This window comes from Bidens hawaiensis, unplaced genomic scaffold (assembly GCF_021521415.1).
Source record: "Bidens hawaiensis isolate Kalapana, Puna unplaced genomic scaffold, B.hawaiensis_p1.1 tig00010894_1, whole genome shotgun sequence".
Lineage (NCBI taxonomy): Eukaryota > Viridiplantae > Streptophyta > Magnoliopsida > Asterales > Asteraceae > Bidens > Bidens hawaiensis.
This window is the reverse complement of record NW_027491841.1, coordinates 499049-520464: the sequence shown is the minus strand read 5'-3', so window position 1 is coordinate 520464 and position 21416 is coordinate 499049. Positions and strand designations below refer to the sequence as shown.

The window sequence follows — 21416 nt, the reverse complement described above, 5'->3', positions numbered from 1 at the left end:
GGAGACAAATTTCAAAAAAATATACAAAAAACACCATCTTCATCTCCATCTCATCTTCTTCATCTTCGTCACATCCTCCTTTCGCTACCATTCAAATCTAAGATTAATGGATTAGATTACTTCTCACTCCTTTGTATTTTAACTTTACCCACAAATGTAGTAGTAATAATAATAATAATAATTATTATTATTATTATTATATAAATAAAGAAAATGCTACCGGCAAGCGGCAATCATCTTCTATTAACAATTTCATCTTTTTTGATTAACAATTTTGATCAATAACCTTTTAAATGTTAGACACTTAGACATAGCATGATTTGTGAGTTTATAATGAATTAGGTGATTTGTTTTGGATTTGTTCGTACACAACGTAAACTATTTGACCATCTAACGAAAATTAGCAAAACACTTCGAATTAGCTCGTTTATAAAGATGGAGTTAAAGTTCCTATAAGGATCTCCCGTGTTAAGTAAGATACTCAATTTCCAACTTAGATGTTGAATTTAATGCGGAAATTTTGGCATCAATAGGTTGAAGCACTATCATATATCATTTCAGGGCATGTATTCGCTACTGAAGTGAGGTTCAAGTTTTACTACTTAATATGTATTTTGAAAAATTGCATGACGGGTGTAAGAGTAAAGACCTATTTACATGAGTATGAAGCTAGTTAAGTCGTTTCAATAATCTGTACTTGGTTATTATACATCCTACTGTTGGAAATGGACACAAGGCTATAATAGAGTTTGGAAAAAGAACAAATGAGCATGTTAATGTGACATTCGTGACAAAACCATGCATAACATAGTATTTAAATATCGAATAAACGATTAATCGTTTATTGCGTAACGAACAAACGAATAACCAAATGATACTACTGGTTATGAGCCGGATATCTCGAGGGGCCATCCATAAGTGATATACGTATATTAGAGGCTAAAATATATTATGGCCATAGTACATAGCAAACCAGTTAAACGAAAAGATTCTCGTTTAACAATACGTTGTGACTTTAAACGCGAAAGCTAGTTCCAAAATAAGCATTGTATCATCCGTCAAGCCGAAAAAGACTTACAAAATACTTATTCGAAATGTTTTAAGCAACGCGTGAAAATATTTTGGATTTTTACAACCAAACGTTTTGTTTTTCTTAATATACAAAATTTGGCCGAAAACACTCGTTTTCGTGCTGTTTGTCGCACCCGATTTATTTTTCTTGCCAAAAAACCGAACCCGAAATAAATTTGGACTCAGGATTTCAAGTATGGCATGCAAAATGGGGCAAAATATCCACATGAGGGTCCCAAGGGACCCTCCCCCAATTAGTTGCATCCGCCATATTGGACTTCCACCCCCTTGGATATATTACTTCACCAAGGCTTCTAAACACTTCTATTAGACAAAATATCAGCCATTTGCAGCTGCTTCCCCTGTTCTTCAAAATTCCCAGTCAAAACCTAAGGTAAAACATCAATTTTTAATCATTTGGAACTTGTTTTAACATGATTCTTACATAAAAATTATAGTTTGATTACTAAAAATCACTTTTAACCATGCAAAAACCCTAAAAATGATCATAAAATATATTTTGATCCTAAGCATGGTTGGAAATCAGAATCAATAATTTTTTTGGCAATATACACGGATTAGGAGGTTTAAATCGTGTTTTTACGGTTCAAAAATTCGGTTTGAAACCCTAACGGAAACCCTTTGTTTCAAGGCTGGGTGATTTATGATACATGCTTGGTTTTGTGATATATGACCTGTAGATATACTACCTAGAAGACCAAAACCCGGAAAAGCGAGAAAAGGGTCGAAACAACCGAAAACCGCAAAGGTATTACCGAAACCCTCGTTTAGGGGTTATTTAGGATCAGATTGTGGCGTGCTTGTTGTTAGTTTATGAAACTTTGTAGGGACATAAAGAATCATATGAATGAGTCCTTGTCCAAATTTGGAAAATTTTTGATAATCCGTGAATATTTGGCGAATTTATTACCGTTTGTTATGGTTTATTTGGGAAAAATAGTTACACTACTTGAAAAATTATAAAATTTTGTTGAGAACTCAGGTAATACACCAATTGATCACATATAAATTTTGGGGTCAATTAGAAAACCCTATCTATGGTTTCTGGATTCGCGTTTATTCGAATTTTAACGGTCGTTTTTTGCTCAAAAAGATAATTTAGCAAAATTGTTATGTCCTGGAAATTTTTTCAGGGTATTTTCGAAGTTATTTGGATCACTTATAAAATTTATCGGATTTTTCGGAAATCGTTTGATATTTTTCAGGGTATTTTCGAAGTTATTTGGATCACTTATAAAATTTATCGGATTTTTCGGAAATCGTTTGGTATAAACGAACGATTTAGAGGTTAAAAATAGCATATAAAATGAATTCTTATAAATTAATAAATCAGTAAATATTTTCAGATATATTTTTATAAAAATATACATATATTAATTACTGAGTGTATAATTTTTCGTAATTTAATGATAAACTAATAATTAGTTATGCTAATCTGAAAGTTAAACAAATACAATTCTGATAAAAACCGACAGGTTTGTGATTAACGAACCTGTTGGGATATCAGAACATCAATAGTAATTAAAAATCATATTTTTGGGTTAATTGAGTAAAACCGAACATTTTGTGAGAAATTCGAACAATTTGAATGAATTGTCCACGCTTTTCTCCAAACCAAACTATATAAATTGGAAACGAGCTCCGAAGCGGATCTAGACATATAAACTCTAATTTTTCTTTATAAATTGAATTATGTTGTCAACCGACATGTTTACTAAAGTTATGTGATCTTACTTATTTCCAAAATGCATAAACGACCAACTTGGCCCAGCACCTGAAACGGTGAAACAGAGCCAAGTTCGATTTTAAACATTAAACATTGAACATCGTCACAATCTAAGACTAATATAACATATTCTGGGTGTGACAGCTATACCCAGACTAGAAATACAACTCAATTAAAGTTTTCATGTAACACATTACTCGCATTGCCATTTTCTGCATAGTAATAAAACAATTAGCACGCGTGTTTAACTCCTAACCTAAATCTTTAAAAAAAAAAATACAATTTCATCCGAACTAACCTCGATTTTTAATACTTGACTCGCTCCTATCCATAATTTGATTCATAGATAACCTACCATGTTGAAGCAACCCATCAAAAATATATGCACACTGTCAAAATTCAAAAACAAACACGTGAGAATATAATAATAATAATAATAATAATAATAAAGCGACACAAAAACCAATGCCCGGATACTTACATCCTGACCAAATTCATTTGACACGATAGGTGAAAACTTAGGAAGCCTCATATGGTGAATAATATTGTCGTACAATGCCATATACTGAGTCACAATCTTTGGCGGTTCCCCAAAAGAACCTAAATTAACAGTAATTGGATAAAATAGTCCACACTCGATGATCGTTAATAAGTGATTAAAATAATACGTACCTGGTAGTTGAATATTGAATGCTTGAACACAATTATGATGAATTAACACGAGCAACGAGTTGGTAACCTGTTGTTTAGTAAGTTGTGTGTATTTGATGACTCGCATTTGAGATAACGGTCCTTTATTAACTTGACAGTCGCATACTTTCTGCAAACTCCTGTGCTAGTGTCATTATTTGGTAAAAGAAAAGTAGATGATAAGTTGAATGTGCTAGGGTTTACTGAAACGATATCACCGAAATAAGTAGAGATGAGATGTCCAACGAGTTTGATACCGTGCGGTGTCTGTCATGCTTTAAAAATGAAAATGAGTATACAATGAAATAAAAAATTACCAAGTCTGGAAACATCATACAGTAAGTAAGTAATTGATTACTTAATGAATAGACAAAACAGTGCAGACAAGTGTACCAAGGGTTGTTTAGAACTGGAATGTATCATCATCGTCATCATCATCGTACTCAGTATATCTCACCAATAGCAATGCTATGGTAGGGTCTGAGGAGGGTAAAATGTAGACAGCCTTACCTCTATCCCATAGGGATATAGAGACTGCTTCCGGTGAGACCCCCGGCTCGATAGTAGTTTTACATCAAGCCTTGGACATAAGGCACATAGCACTCAATCATCGGGACACCGGCTGATTGGTGCATGTGCCCTTGTCTTTCGGCTATCAACGCCACCACATGACGCCTGATTAAACTTCCGCCACTTTTAACGTTATTTTCATGAGATTAGTAAAATAATGTCAAAATTAGTGCAATTTTACTTTTGCCCACCTGAGGGTTCACACATATATACATTATATGCGCGCACCGCAAGCAGGGCGTTGTTTAGAACTGGAATGTGACAAGTATAAAATTTATTATGGGATCAAAATGTTTTAAAACGAAACAAACAACTTGCAGATTACAATCAAACAAACAAACTGTTACTATGACTATGTAGGGAGGGTTTATGAATAAGGATTAGGGATTCTGGATATTAAACAAACCTTGAAAAAAAACTAAATAAAAATTAACTAAATAATGAAACCTAACCAGTGGACCTGACTAATTGGCGTCCAACGGTGGTTTTCTTTTCTTTTGTTTTGGAGTTGGAGGTTAGAAGAAGGCAGCAGACAGACAGAGATATTATTATTATTATTATTATTACTAGTCATGTGCCCGCATGCAGCGGGTTACGCATGAAAGTTACCGATGTCTGTACGTTCCTCGTAACAGTACGTGCATATCCTGACGATAGTATGTGCTTAACGTGGCATCAAACGCGTAACCGGTGTCGGTAAGCGCGTCACACAAGGCCTAGACGCGTAAACAATGTCATCCGCGTAACTAATGCCTGAACGCAAGTAACCGGTGACGAAAATCAAGAAGCAAAGATGAATTGTACAGTGATTTCAAGTAAACCACTTTTTAACACAACCCGTTCTAACACGAAACCCGTTCCGACTTCCGACCCAACATCGTTTTAACCTAAAGCTCGTTTTGACCTGGCCTCTTTCGACCTGAACCCATCGAGAACTGAACCAAACTAAACATTTTTTTGTATCGACCCTTTCTGATCTTAATTCGTTATGACCTATGAGCCTGACCTGTTTGACCTTTTGCCGGTACTAATAGGTAATCATGTAGCATGTTAGTTTTTTTTAATTAATAAACTATAGCAATACCATACTCAAATTAAAGAGTATAAAATGCTTGTTTTTATGGTGTAATTTTTTTAAAAGAATATTAGCATATGAAAAATATATAGCCGTTTAAAAATCGCCGGGATAGTTTATTTATAATAAGGGGTAAAGGTGTAACTATTATATAAATTAACAAAATTTGATTGAAGTTGGATGACTAAAATTGTAACTTATTTTTAACAAAATTGAAGTTAACCTTATTGATATGGTTAAAGACAAAAGTGTCCCTAAAATCTTATAATTTGATGCATTATATGTTGTATCTTTTGCATTGTTGATGATACCTCTTAAAATTTAAGAGGTCCTTGGGATCCTCTTTATATATAGTATAGATTATTATTATTATTATTAGGAAGCACTCCAGACCTAGAAAATAGCCCAGTGGATATTGGGCTGGCTGCCTATTAATACGCAACTTTTTGGAAACAATATAAAAGGATTGTTAGATTGCTTTTTCTCGAGTACAATCGTAGAAAAATTAATTTCAATAAATAACAAAAATAAGGTTGAGTTACTCCACAAATAACAACAAAAATAAGAAGTGTGAGAAGTAACAATTAATTAATATGTGTTAAGTGGGGATCAAAGAAAAAAAAGTTATAAAAGTAATACTATATATTTTCTCCCTTCACATGCAAGTCAAATATCAACTCTATTTTAAAACATCTATAACTTTTTTTATGATATATTTTTTTTAAAAAAATATCACCATAATAACAAGCGTTTTTTTATCTTTAATATGAGTATGACTTTGTTATATAAAAGTTAAGTAAAGTGCCAAAGTGTCTCTAAGATTTAGTCAATTTTGCGACTTTCGTCCAAAGTTTCTTTTTTGCAACATGACAGTCGAGGTTTCCTATTTTTTGCCAATTACATTTAAATTGTTAACTTTGTTAGTTTGTCAATGTTAAATTAGGGGTAAAGTTGTCTTTTCAATTTATTTATTGTTTAATCAAGACAGAATTATAAAAGATTGTCCTTTATCTTTCTATCAAATTTCACTCATTATCTTTTATCTTTAAAATTGTCATGTTTTATACTTTACGCATACAAATCTAACAATGTTGGTCCTTTGACCTTAATCCAGTTAGTTTTTCTTGTTAAATCAGGTTATATGTCTTAAACATAATGGCAAATTGGTCAATTTACCTTTTTAATTAAAAATATTTTAAATTAAAAATAAAATTTAAAAACTTAATATATAGTAAATAAATATAATAATAATAATAATATAACAATCCCCCACTTGTGGCCTAGTGGTAAGAGGTTTGGGTTCTCTAGTGGAGACTCGAGTTCGAATCCCACTTGTGTCATATTTGGGTGGATATTGGCAATGAATAATTTGAGCTAGGCCTTATGCAAAGGTTGTCAACTTGAATCCTAAGCCCACCCGGGTTTTAATGCTAGATTATCGCTATCTAGTAAAAAACAATACAAATAAGTGTCCTAATCATCTAAAACTAGAAAGGGTAAGTAGGGTGTCGAACCACGAGGAGCATGTGATCAGTGAAATGTGAAACTGATTCCTAACATTATGAAGTAAACTATAGACAGTGCTGATCGCACTAGCAATTGGATTGGTTTGATAGTAAACAATTAACTTAAACAAATATTCAGTCAAACAAAGCAAATCACACCCGGGAATTCAAGTGAGCAATTAACAGTATTCTCATGCAACCTAACAGATTAATTATCTTATGTCAACTAAAGATTGACTAACAAGCTAAACCTTAGGAATCCACAATCGATAACACACGGCACTGGTTATCAAACGGTCCCTGCCAGTGTGACTCAACGAAGGACAATTGTATGCTTTCTTGCAATTAACCATTTAACACAACCCTATGAGCAATTATTATAGTAACCGACAAACTAATCGTTCTGATCGTCAGAAACCTAAACCGACTGAATGCATGGACATACTAAACACCAGTACTCATAGATTAACACAAAGACAATTACAATTAGTTGTTCTAGTACATGAGAAAATAACTGAAAGATTACAAACTATACATCCCGGGTATGACTCAAAGGATCTAGCCGTGTCTCGGTATCTCTCAGTCTTCAATTTAAGTGATATGGATCATGTTTATGGCCTTGAGATGAATGGGAATAAAGGTTTTCTCCTCTTGCTGCTCTAAAAACTGCCTAGAACTTAATAATTCAGAGTTGGGTCGTCAAAACGTATTTTAAACAAAAACCCTAACTTTCCCGTATGTGGGACCCATCGCGTATCGTGTTGGTCCTCCTCCCCGGTCTATCACGATATGCGATGGACCAAAAGTCAACATCATTTAAAAATATTAAAAGGCATGCGTAGCGCGATGCCATTTCTTCACAACCCATCGCGTATCGCGATGGGTGGCTTCACCAGCAAATTCAGTTTTCTATCTTGGTTTGCATGCTGGACATCCCGGGTCTTCATCCCGTTACAGGTCCAAATTAATCAAGTTAAGTACATGTGACCTGAAATATAACAAACACATATGAAGTACCAAAGTTCCTAAACTAAACAATTAAAACAACTAAATTAACGAACAAAACTATATTCAAATAAACCGAACATCACGCCCCACCCTCTCTAACTTTTTCATACAACATCTTTTTTTAAAAAAAATTCACCATAATAACGACCGTTTTTTATCTTTAATATGAGTATCATATTGTTTTATATATAAAAAATAGTGGGTTTTTATATATTGTGTTATTGGTTATTGTGTTTTTAAATTGGTATTCATATTTATAGCAAGTAAAACAAAGATTACGTCAAGATTAAGACATTGTGTCTTTTTTGTTCGTCATTATGTCTTTGTACTCGTCATTTGTCTTTCTACTTATCATTTTGTTTTAATAATTGTGTAATAAGTTCATTGTCTTTTATTCGGGATTGACATGTAGTATTCACTTAATTTGAGAGAAAGAGTATTACGTTCTTGTAATATTTAGTTTCCATTGTGTTTTACATTTTAGGTCATTGTGTTATATGCATTCACCATTGTGTTTTACGTTTCAGGTTATTGTATTATATGCGTTCACCGTTTTGTTTTATGTTTTAGGTTATTGTGTAATATTTATTAATCGTTGTGTTTTATGTATTGGATAATTTGTTGTATTTTATTATTATATTTACATATTATTAAACAACGATGTTATTAATATTAAAAAAAACACAATGATGATTTGAAAGACACAATAAAAAAAAAACCACAATGACGAAAAAAGACACAATGATAAACAAAAATACACAACAACGTAATTTGTTTTAATTTTTATATAACAAATTCATACTCATATTAAATATAAAAAAACACGTGTTATTATAGTAAATTTTTGCAAATATATAGATATATATATATATCATATGAAAAAGTTATAGAAGTTTTAAAATGATGAGAGTATTAGCATATGATTTACATGTTAAGAGAGAAAATATGACTTTTACTTTTATACCCATTTCTCTTTGGTCCTCGATTGATGGACGCATGCCAATTAATTATACATTTTCACACTTATTATTTTTATTAAACTTTGAAAAACAGCTCTAACCCTCGGACAAAACCTAATTAAGAATATAAAATTTTTATCATTTACATATTATATTTATTTCAAAACTTGCTACTCATTTAAATCCCAACAAATTAGATATCACCATATTCGTTATTAATTAATTAATTAATCATATATTGAGTAATTAATTAAAAAATACTTGAAAAAAATATTATCCACAGAATGAAATAGGAGTGAATGGGTGGTAAGGCAAAAGAAGCTGAAAGACCAATTTTATGTCAACCTTTAAAACCTCTACTTTCCCGGCAAATTTCTTTCATCATCAACATCATCCTTTATTGTTCACCAAAACCTACAACTTTCAACCATCCTCCCCCCTTCCTTTCTGTTCATCATTCTCCATGGTATGGTACATCTAAAACATCCAATCTTTTTAATAAAATCTAATGCATGTTATTTAATGGGTTAATTTTTTTATTATTTTGGATCTTGTTTGTGCAAATGATAATCGAGGATAGGCGAACGCAGCGTCCGGAGTTGCTGTGTATGATGAATGCAAGTTGAAGTTCTCAGAGCTAAAAGCGAAGAGGAACTACCGTTTCATCGTTTTCAAGATTGAGCAACAGCAAGTGATTGTTGAAAAGGTCGGAAGCCCTGATGAGAGTTATGAGGATTTCACAAACTCTCTTCCTCCTAACGAATGCCGTTATGCTGTCTTTGACTTTGACTTCACAACTGATGAGAATTGTCAGAAGAGCAAGATTTTCTTCATTGCATGGTAACACATATATAGTATTGGGAGAAAAAGTAATTACATATATATTTTTATCATTGATCCATATTTTTTAATATGTTGTGTGTTTTACGTAAATATTTGTAGATTATTGTGTATGACTAACTTTATTCACAGCATAATCCAACTTAACCCAGTCTTTTAATAAAAACTAATTTCTCTCTTTTGCACCTATGTAAACCAGCCTATCCCAACTTTTTATTTTTATTATTCACAACTTAACTCAAACCAATTATTTTTATTTAATACATATATCTTATTTAGGTTTTAATTTATTCTATAAAATTTATTAAAACTAATAAAAATGTTTATTTTTTTTACACAGTATAATTTTAAGTATGAAAAAAATTATTAAAAAAAGATAATATCGTGATTCTATAAGAAAAAAACCTTGAATTTTTACAAGTATTAACAAAACAAAATTTTACATCTAATAATATTAGGAAAAAATATTTTTAAAAGTGCTCTGTTTTTAATAAAATTTATATCGAAATGTTTATAAAAATAAACTTTGAAATTTTAAAATAAGTTAAATAATATAAATTATTAAATTAGAAACAAATTATATAGAAAACAAATTGTTTGAAAGAAAAGAAAAAAATATTTAATTAAAAAGTGGGTTGTGACCTAGGTTGGGGTTGCAACCTGATGATACGGTAAAAAAGATTTAATATATTTTTTTAATTCCTTAAATAGTGATTGACCCTTAACAGATCACCGATAAAATTTGTCTAAAAAACTATCAAACTAATACGTTCATGTGCCTTTTTAATGAATATATATGCGTAGGTGGTATCTATATACATAAACGAAAAGGCAAACTAATTTATTCATACTTTGTATTACAAAGTGAGAAAATCATATACATTATATGCATACCATTTTTATTTTTACATTGAAAACATAGAATAATTTATATTTTTTTCTTCACTTTATAAACACTTGTGCGTTCTACATATATTCCTATCAAAATAATACACAGACGCATACACACATGTGTGTGTAATCTTTTGTTTTTTCTTTTACTAATAACTATACCATCATATAATAAATATTTTAAATTAGGGCACCCGATACGTCAAAGGTGAGAGAGAAGATGGTGTACGCAAGCTCTAAGGACAGATTCAAGAGAGAATTGGATGGAATCCAAGTCGAGTTGCAAGCCACCGACCCAAGTGAAATGAGCCTCGACATCGTAAAGGGACGCGCTCTTTAATCACAAGAAACACATCATTTGATAAGTCCCTGATCACTATCATTTTCTTGCTACATACGCGTTATTATATCATTTATTTGCCTTCTTATGTTTTCGTCTGATAAAATTATTTCATCATTGTAGTTACAATGTAACATTACCATGCCTCATATTGTAATCTTGAACAAATTTGATTTCATTTATCTAAAATGATTCTTTATTTATATCATTAGGTAACAAAATAGGGATTTCGTTATGAGATATATTAGGTGAATCTCGCATTACTCGTCCACAACAAAGATATCGAGTAATATCTTGCCTCGAATACTACCAAAGCGAATTGGATACATTGAGAGGAAAAGTCTATAACTAAGCTTACTTAGGTGTCATGGCAAGTTTCCACTCAGATAACAAAAACAAATTCATAACGGGGTAAACAAATGTTACAATGTCGTTATGACATTTTTGTATAGTAATACGTTTCGATACAAAACAACTAATGAATATACCTAGAATTACATGCATTCGTAGACCTCGACAACCAGGAACCGTGCTAGATGCTCTCTCATATACTCTCCCCTAAGACTAAACCGAAAATAATATAATCATACAACACAGACTGAAAAAATAATATAATCTACGAACCTAAAGAGTTGATTAGGGATTTTGGTTTTCAAAATACCCTTTCTCCCATTTTTCGACTTGTAGAACCGAGTTCGTTTTCCTCCTAAGTAAAGATTTTAGGGCTACAGGCTCATAAGGTGGTGGCATGGTGCACGGGTTGACGGGTGCAGGGCCTTTGACCATGGACTCCGTCATGAACTCTTTCTCAAACCCGTGTGAAGAACAGGCCATTGACTCTGAACATAGCTCAACTGCTTTTTCAGGTATTCTGGGCTTGTATTTTAAAAGTTTAGAATATTCAGTTAAAAGATGAAACATGTAGTCATATACTTTGTCCATTTTCAAATCTTCTTGAATGAAGTTACTTGCAGCCTTCCCTATCGCTTGCGCCTGCCACAAAGTGGTGTCACAAACTTGATAAGTTAATAATAATAATAATAATAATAATAATAATAACAACAATAATAATAATGATAATAATAATAATGATAATGATAATAATAATAATAACGAAAATATTACCTTCTGCTTGTGAGAGTTGCCCCAATCAACTGCAAACTTAATGGATCTGCACTTATCATCTTCTTTAATAGGCCAGTAATGGTGAACAGGCATTAATCCTCGTGTAAAGAAGTCATAATAGCGCGGTTCCACTATGAAAGTGACAGAGTCGCAAGCAAGAATGTATTTATCACTCACTGACCATGCAGATCCCTCAATATAAATCTTATATCTGATATAAAAATAAAGAAAAGAAAAGAAACAAAATAAAATTCATGTTTACATGATGAACAATTAGATATAGTTATCTTGCCTGTGGACACACTGGCTAGCTAAATCTGATTGCTTAAAACCTTGCTGTGACTCCTTAAGCCAGTCCTGAAAAGGAGTCAATAAATTAACTTATAAATTGATTAGCATTCGAAATTGAAGTGAAAATCCATACATTCGGTTCAATTTTGTTTTTTCGGCTTTTATTACACGCAAAACCAAAGTTTGGTGTTAAAAAAAAAAAACCAAACGGTATTTTTTAACAGCACAGGTTCTGTAATTCTGCTTCACACTTTGGACAAAAGTATTTCGAGTCAGCCGGATCTAACCCATCACGTTTTGAGTCGCCCATTATCCCACCTATATAAGTCACTAATAACCAATACCTGGGCATAAACACGCGCATTCCAATCCTGTGTCTCAGAAACATTGCATTTAAGAAGATCCATTCGTGTTTCAGCAACAACCGGATTTCCCTTCCAGTATGCGTACGGTTCACGATCTATCCATTTACTCCTCATATTCCCTTCCTCTAATTCCTTCAACAAAGACCCCCACGGTTTTATATTAATCTCTGGCCTACATGACGACAAGGCCGTTAAACCCGCATCAAAACAAACAGTTCATAATAAGAGTTAATTTCAGAATGGCCACTGTGGTTCGATCATATTGCGTGTTTGGGCCCCAGAATGAAAAACTGCAAACTTAGTGCAAACATATATGAACGGGTTGCACACATTTAGTCACAGTGTTTATTCCCATCAGCCTTTGGAATTAAGTAACCTCATATGCATTCAGTGGCGGAGCCACCTCTACGGGACCGGGTTCCCCCGAAGCCGGTCCATTTCGGTTTTATATAGAACGTATAGTATCGTGTTAACGACCGAACCCATTCTTTTTCGGCTATCGAACCCATTATCATTTTAAATGAAGGAAGAGAACACTAAAGAAAGATAGTCGGAGTCGTTTTTTCAGTTTTCACGCCATTGGACCAACTCTTGTTCAAAATAAAGAAAGACAAAGGAAGGTTTAGAAGAAGATCCTGGTCTCCTGGAGAACATTGACAACACACATATTTAAACAATAGTTTATAGCAATTTTATAGTATTTCTTTTTTTCTATAAATTGTTTCCTAGTATATTTATTTTAGAATTTTACGATGAGGCTATATCTTTTTTATTAGTTAGTCAATAACTGTGATATGTTCCATACGATGATATATTTTGTTATTGTTAAGAGTAATCGGTTCAGTAGCATTCGACTACAGGACATCATTAACTTCGTTTTCTTTATTGTTTAACTTTATATGTTTATTGCTGCAATAACTTTGTGTTTATGTATTTTTATCACAACTTTTTGTTGATTTATGAGAAAAAAAATTATATAAAGGCTTATATTTTTAGTATTCATTCGGGGCACCAAAGTCTCAAAGGCAGTCTTAAATAAATCAAGGACCGAAAAACTCCGAACCCATAGAAAACAAAACCTGGCTCCACCACTGTATGCATTCCCTATGAGGGCATATTTGTCATTTCATATTGATGGATGAACTTTTGAAGCGTTGATGGAACGACGTGATGGCATGTCGAAGGAAGAAAGTAGTCTTTTGTTAGCGTTTGCAATCAGAAAAGACCAAATTACCCTCACATGGATGGCACCTGGGGCCATTTTTCATTAAAACCAGCACACATTAATGCTGGGGCAAAATGTGTAACCCGCTCACACATGTTTGGATTAAGTTTACGGTTTATCATTCCTGGGGCCAAGCAAGCATGCAATATGATCAAACCTCAGTGGCCATCCGTGTAATTAACTCTAATACTGATAATATAACAATAGCATTTGGTAACTTAACTTACCATCCCCAAAACGACCAATCCGGGAAAACAATATCCAAAGTCGAATCATCACTGCAGTAACGAAACAAAGGGGGTGGAGCAACCGCATTGGGCCCACGATAGTACTTCTTCAAGATAACAGGCCAGTCAACACAGTCAAACATAAGGTCCACATCTGGTACTTTTCCAGGATACCTTCTCAACAACTGCAAGATCCCCCACAGAGTGAAAACATCTCGCGACTGAAACGACTTTTCATACGTCTCAACGTACGCGCGTCCGTCTAATATCACCAAACGAAAATTAGCTGTTCGTTTTGCACTCAACACCATTTCTTCAGTAATCCCTGTTTCCTTCCATGGTTTCAAATCTTCATGAATCCAACGAAAGTATTCAGGGCATTCGTGTGGTGGGTCCGATGTGTGTTCATCATCTTGTGGTTCAAAAGTTTTCGGGTAGTAGTTATTCGGGCATGTTTTACTGAGATTGCCGGATAAGCAATTTAACGGAATCTCTATTTTCTTGGGGGGTGTTTGGGAAATCATTTGAGTGATTGTAGGTTCAGTTTGTACTGTTTCATTGGTTTGATCATGAGCTGGCTTCTCGGAAATTAGTGGGTCTACGGTAGGTTGAATGTGCACTGTTTTGGTGGTGGTTTCTAAAGTACTCCCAGATGGGTTTTCAATTATTGTCTGCAATAACCAAAATCAAACACGAAACAAGATCAGATTATTCAGATTCTATATGTTTCAATCAATTAGGTTATGTGACAAATACATTCATGATCATAGATGCAAACAGTGTTATAAAAATCATGACTGGTAACCAACTAAGTATGCTACCGGTTCGATTTCACCTAATCGGTAGTCTGTCAAAGCCGGTCCAAATTGCTCAAATTTCTGTGAAAAAATATTTGAACAATTATGCTTATTTTAATCCAATCTGATTTGTTAATTTTGGAAATTACAAAAGCCGATTACGGATGTTTGAATCTACAGTTATGATATGATTATGAGTAGCATATTATAGATCTAAATACGGTCATCTCTGTCTGTCGGCAATTGTATGTGAAACCTATCTACCTAGTATTCCAACAATTACTACATTTATGATGGATGATGCATCATATTATTAACAAATTAAACATTGATTTGATAAAATTCGTACCTCTCAATTACATAACCTAACAAAACAATTATTGAGATTAATACTAGTGTGAATGGAGTATTATGTAAATATAAATATTTAATTTCACAATGGATCTAGCAGAAGCGACAAATTAGCAGGTAGCAGAAATTGAGGGTCCTCATGGTGGGCCCCGCCTGGGGAGTACACGTATCAATTCAAGAATAAACAGAGCGAGCGCTTTAGAAATCAAGTGCGTTGTGCGTACGTGGTTTTTTATATTTTATTATTATGATTATTCTCCCAAGGCCAAGGGAGTGAATGAGACGACGCCGTTTCATCCTGGCGTTTTTCATCATTTGATTTCTTGATTAATTAATATAGAATGAAATGAATTACCGGAACGGTGAGGCGAGTGGAGAGGAAGGCGGTTGCGAGCATGAAGATGATGAAGAATAGGAGGCGAACAGAGGATCTGGCGACGCCGGAAAGTAACGGCACCCAGATCTTCTCCGAGAACTGGCTGTACAGCCGTTTAGATCTCGATCTCCAGGCTGAATTATTATTATTATTATTATTGGTGTTATCATACCAATCCTCCTGCTGCATCTTCAAATGCTTCCTTCTTTCACAAGAGATTGACGTCCGGGAGGTTAGGTAGGATGGAAGGAAATTTATTGTATTGGTTAAAGTGTTGTGGGGTTCTGATTTCTGCCTGTGGGGGACACCCGGGGTTTATGAGACTTTTGTCCAAAACAGAGAAACATATATCTTAATATGAGAAAAAAGTCAATATAAAGCTGGATTTAAATAAACACTGTTCCTTACTAGAAACATGAAACAAAAGTCGTATACTTTTCTACTTAAATTGTTTCTATATTATATGGAAATAAATTATACTTGTTCTAATTTAGTTCGTCTACTATGTCTATGTTACTAACCTGGCGAAAATTAATAAATTTGTGACTTAAACGTACATGATTATAAATTTCCGTCCATCTATTTGGCAACATGTAGTCAAGAGTTCATACAAACAATGGTCATTCTCAGAATATGACCAAGCAATGGTGGTTGTAAACAGTAAATAGCATGCAAATAAAAAAAAATCCTGTCGTTGCAAACCAACAAATCAAATATACTTACCAAGCACATTAACAAAAAAGGGTTGATCACACAAAAATGCAACTTACAAAGATTCTGTGATTAAAATCAGCAACCCCATCACTGATATAAAACAAAAATAAATTAAATAATTAGCGAGTGATAAAATAAGCTCGGCATATTAAGGTAATGAGGGATGTCTCAACTATCACCACCCCTTTGAAACACACAACTAAAATACATACTATCCTTGTGGTTGAAATGCCAAAAAAAAAAAAAAACATTTATCAATTAAAATAAGCTTACTACATAATGTGTGAACAACGTGGCTAATTACATCTACAAAAGGTGAATAAAATAGATAAATTATTTGATAATAAAGCAAAATATAAAACATTAAAACAACAAATAAAATTATAAATTGCAGAGTGTATAAATAAATTACTGTGGCATTCAAAGGGATGTCTTTATCTTGTACTGACCGAAATAAAGTAAACTTAAAACGATACATAAAGTTGATGTGAAGAATCCATTCCGATGGAGTAATCTTATGTAGTGATGTAAAGGACGGTTTATTTTTGTTAAAGTTGATATCAGTGTTTTGAAACCCTGACCGGGCCAGCTGGTTCAGACGGTCCAACCGGGACTCGGTAGGCAAGCAGGTTTCGGGTTTGGCAGTTTACGGTCAGACCAGAACCTGTAAACCGCCAGGTGAACCGGTAAAACCTTGTTTTTTTATTAAATAAAAAAGTTTTGCTCACGCCAGGATTCGAACACAAGAGCCTTCCGAGATGAAATGCTTAACAAACATCCACCAACCAACGAACCAACCTTCATTTATGCATATTTACTTGGAAGATAAATCCAATATAATGAAAATAAACATTATAAATGGACATGAAAGTTGCTTAATATTATTTTTTTATATATAAATAATATATGTATATATAAATAGGGTGTATATATAAATATATTTAAATTATTTATGAAGTCATCCGGGTCAAACGGCGACCCCGCGTCGATCTGAGCTTTGATCCGGTAAGGCGTCCGGGCTAGATCTGAAAACATTGGTTGGTATACATAAAAAAATTTTAAAACGTATTTGAATTGTATAACTAATTTGAGTCAATTCAGAAAAAATAAGAGTCAGCATTATTTAATTTTAGGAATAATGTATACAAATCAAGGAGAAAACGTATTATAATTTTAGAAACTTATTTTTATATCTTCAGTTATCTTATATTCATTTATTTAATTTATATCAGTCAAACATTATTATATGTAAAAAGATTTAATATATGAAGTTATTTTGAATTACTTTGAATTATTTTAATATCAAAAAATTCTAAGAATGCTTAGTATATATATTTAATGTCTATAAATTGACTGATAGAAAGATGGCAATAATATAGGGAGATTTGAAAGTGTTTTAGGAGTTGCTAGTTTTTTAGTTATTTTTAGAACGATGACTTTTTGTATTTAGGTTGTCGCACTCTTTAAATTTAGAGAGCTCCGATTTCCCATTCTGGCAAGACTATGTTTTCTTAACCAGACCCACGCTGGCTTCAGAGTTGGCTTGGGCGTTCCCTTAGGAAACTGTAACATTCGTTACTTTTCAAACCCGAAAACCCGGCCCATTTTAAATATTTGATTTTGTTTATATATATATATCTAAACAAAATCAAATATTTAAATATCAAGTTTGTTCTAATGTATTTTGTTTTCGACGCTGAAGAGGTAGGTCCCAGCAGAGCCCAGTTGGACCCGCAAGACTCACCTCAAAGAGGGATGTCTGCGCAGTTGAACCCGCAAGACTCACCTTCAACAGGGACGTCTGCGCAAAGGCTAAACTCGCAACTCACCTTGAAGAGGGACGTCTGCGCAGAAACCAACTGGATCCGCAGGACCCACCATGCTCAGAGACGTGACGTCCTTACGCGCAGTACGCAAGCTGTTCCCGCAGGAAAAGCCTCCCAATGGTGAAGTACCCCGCCTGTTCCCGCAGCTGCGGATACAAGCCATCAGGGAAGGCTACCTGCGCAGCAAGGCTACACGCACAAGGCACTTAACTCTTAAATAATTCAGTAATGTCACCTGAAGAAGGAGTGAGCAAGCCGGGAATACTCCCGCCCAAATGAGCCAGTCCGTACGCTACTGGAGGACCTTTTGTACTGTACCTGACGAGGTATGGACAAAAGGTCTGACCAAAGCAGCGACAGCTCACTGTGACAAAGGAATAGTACACAGCCGGCCTGGTCACTATCAGCCGCTGCCTACTCACCAACCCCTGTCACTATTAGCCGCTGCCTACTCACCAACCTGTCGTAGCACGTGCATAGCCTGCAGTTGGTGGAAAAGGAATAGTACACAGCTGGCCTGGTCCCTATCAGCCGCTGCCTACCCACCAACTGCCAGCATGGCATGTGCGTAGCCCACAGTTGGCAGAACAGGAATACTATTCAGCCAGCTGTACCTTCTTGGAAACCTACATTCGGCTATAAATACTCCAACACCTTGGAATGGTATGGACATTACATTACCTTATCACATCTTATCTTCTCTAGCAATCTCTTAATATACACTTATATTCAAGAGCAATCTAGTCTGATTCTCACGCCGGAGGGTGGTCACAACGAGGTACCCCCCTTCTCAGTGACGAGCTCACGGTGTCTGTTTTGCAGGTCATCAGAAGAACCATCTTGCCGGACATACCCTCGTGGGAAACATCTATTTAACCCCCAGATTATCCGTAATCTGCCCGGGGTCAATTAGTGTTTCTTCATTGGCGCCATCCGTGCATAAAAGCTAGAACTAATTCTCTCAGTTTTTTCAAAACCTCCGAAAAGATGGTTAACGTTACTCCGGTCCCCAGGCCAGGGAGTAACCAAGAAACCCCGGTAACCACAACCCCAGCTACTGGGGGGAACACCGGCGAATACACACATTTTACGAACACTACCCAAGTTACCCAAGCCGGGGGAAGTGCAGTAAATTTTACGAACACTACCCCGGTTACCCGAGCCGGGGCAAGTACAGTAAACAATCCTCCCCTGGGATTCATTGATACCCAGGTGGAAAGACAACAGACGGGGCACCCCCGCCAAACATTTGAACAAGTTAAAGCGTGGGCGGAAAAACCTCAAAGGGAATTCCAAGCTGAGTTGGATGAACGCTTACGTTCACTCCAACAGGCTGACGAATTCGGAAGCACTCAACAGCTCAACATGAGCAATGAGTGCGAGTACTTGGAAGATGATTCGGAGGAATCCGACACCGACGTAAACCCTCGCCATAGGGCGAAAGGGAAGCGTAAGGACACAGACTTCCAACCGAGAAGGAATTTGGGAGAAACTTTCAAACCAAAAAACGCGGGTAGAAACCCGCGTGACTTCTCCAAAGCTTTTAGACCAACTGTTGCAAATGCGGGAACGTCCAAGTTTGCAAGGGACATTGCGGAAGCAATCGCCCCGAAGAGTGCCAAGCAGATGCCCAACATCGGCACTTATGATGGTATATCCGACCCAGACGATCATTTGAACAGATTCATAGCGGGGGCAACCGTCAGCAATTGGACGGAACCCACGTGGTGTTATATGTTCCAGATGACGCTAGTTGGAGCGGCTAGAGCGTGGTTTGACCGTCTACCGGTCCACCACATCTATGATTGGGCAGACTTCCAACAGAAGTTTAGCCAACACTTCAGCCAACAAAGAAAGTATACCGAAGAGCAATGGACAATCCTCAATTGCATTCGAGAGGAAGATGAATCTTTGCTAGACTTCATCACTCGCTTCAACTCAAAGAAGCTAAGTCTGGGTAGTATTAGCGAAGATCTTGTTCGCGCTGCTTTCATCCAGGGCACAAAAGACCCAGAGCTCATCCGCACCTTAACGGGTAAAGATGGCATGCCATCCACATGGGATGCCATCATGACAGCAGCTAAACGCTTCGCGGAAACGGAAAAGCAACTGGGTAGAGATCTTCCCCAGAGCACAAACCTCTATACCCAGAAAACAAGAGAAAACAATGTCCTTACCGCCCGACTAAACAAAAAGAGGAAGCTAGGCATTTGGCAGTCAAGGGTAAACTTTGACACCTCATCCGGCTCGCACCCTCGGTTAGGCGGAAAGGATAACATGCCGTCGTCAAACCGGAACTCCAGATGGACGCCACTCACCAAAAGCGTCACCGAGATATTCGACACCGAGAGACTCCCATGGCAAAAGGCTCCAATAATCCGAGAGCGTCACAACGCTGATCAGAGCAAATTCTGTGACTTCCACAGGACAAGAGGCCACAACACCGAGGAATGCGTAGACTTGAAGGACATCGTCGAAGCATTTGTCAGAGATGGGACGCTCACGCACCTCGTAGCGTAATGAACGCTGAGCAGGCTAATGCGTGTAGAACCCCAGTTGGGGAAAACACGAATAAAACTGCAGCTTCAATGTCGGAGACTACATACTAAGTAAACAACGAGATTCCGAACCAAGTGCATATCGGCTCGAAAGGCTCGATGACACTCCCAAGAACATGGAAGGGAGCTCAATTACACAGTCTGCAGGTAGATCAATTCCAAACTTGTAAAAGAAAAGGCCCAGAGCCACTTCTAATGGAAATGATTCTCCTTATCACATTGACGCTGATGGTCTTAAATTTATACTTAATGAACTTTCCACACTGATATGCCGGTCTTCACCGCATACATAAGTGGGAAAACAAGTCGTTGCATGTGGAAGGCGGCAAAACCCGCATAAACACAAAACGACAAATTTTTAAAGAAAATATAAGGAAAGCCTTCACGCAGGTCAGTCATAGGTAAAGTTTGATCATCCTACTAAATGAAAGTGCCGGTCCTAACCGCACAAATCATGATAGAGGACACCGAACTAACCTATTGACAACCGCGCGTCGAACGGTTAATTTATTCAAAACACTGATATGCCGGTTTTCACCGCATAAATAAGTGTGAAGAAATCGTTGCGTGTGGAAGGCGGCAAAACCCGCATAAACACAAAAAATGGCAAACTTTCACGCAGGTCAGTCATAGGTGAAGTTCGGTCATCCCACTAAATGAAAGTGCCGGGCCTAACCGCACAAATCATGATAGAGGAAACTGAACTTTAACCTATTGACAACCGCGCGTCGAACGGTTAACTTATTCAGAACACTTAGAAAATATCTTCAAGGAAAAAATGAGGAAAACCTCCACGCAGGTCAGATATAGGTAAAGTTTAGCCATCCTACTAAGTGCAAGTGACGGTCTGACCCGCACAATCACG

The 21416-nt window shown here is 35.6% G+C and overlaps 1 protein-coding gene and 1 pseudogene across 2 annotated transcripts; one reads left to right on the top strand and one right to left on the bottom strand.

Annotated features, from left to right (window-relative positions):
• Nucleotides 1–9133: 9133 nt before the first annotated feature.
• On the top strand, nucleotides 9134–10760 carry LOC143536699 (actin-depolymerizing factor 7 pseudogene; annotated as a pseudogene). The gene is made up of 3 exons (XR_013135922.1): nucleotides 9134–9139; nucleotides 9206–9465; nucleotides 10546–10760. The product of XR_013135922.1 is annotated as an actin-depolymerizing factor 7 pseudogene (transcript).
• A 572-nt stretch (nucleotides 10761–11332) lies between these two features.
• Nucleotides 11333–15602, bottom strand: LOC143536698 (uncharacterized). Its single transcript, XM_077030634.1, has 6 exons — nucleotides 15433–15602; nucleotides 13930–14600; nucleotides 12457–12649; nucleotides 12114–12178; nucleotides 11822–12032; nucleotides 11333–11689 (listed from the first exon to the last, which is right to left on the bottom strand). Exons 1-6 carry the CDS (start codon nucleotides 15472–15474, stop codon nucleotides 11333–11335), a joined length of 1539 nt encoding a protein of 512 aa, XP_076886749.1. The 5' UTR covers nucleotides 15475–15602.
• Nucleotides 15603–21416: the final 5814 nt, after the last annotated feature.

What these genes read in the sequence shown, in the direction of transcription:
- LOC143536698 (XM_077030634.1), bottom strand. Translation starts at nt 15,474, where the DNA reads ATGCTCGCAACCGCCTTCCTCTCCACTCGCCTCACCGTTCCG. An exon ending in GATTGGTCGTTTTGGGGATG is followed by an intron (nt 12,650 to 13,929) that starts GTAAGTTAAGTT and finishes GTCGTCATGTAG; the next exon opens with GCCAGAGATTAATATAAAAC. An exon ending in ATGCGCGTGTTTATGCCCAG is followed by an intron (nt 12,179 to 12,456) that starts GTATTGGTTATT and finishes ACTCCTTTTCAG; the next exon opens with GACTGGCTTAAGGAGTCACA.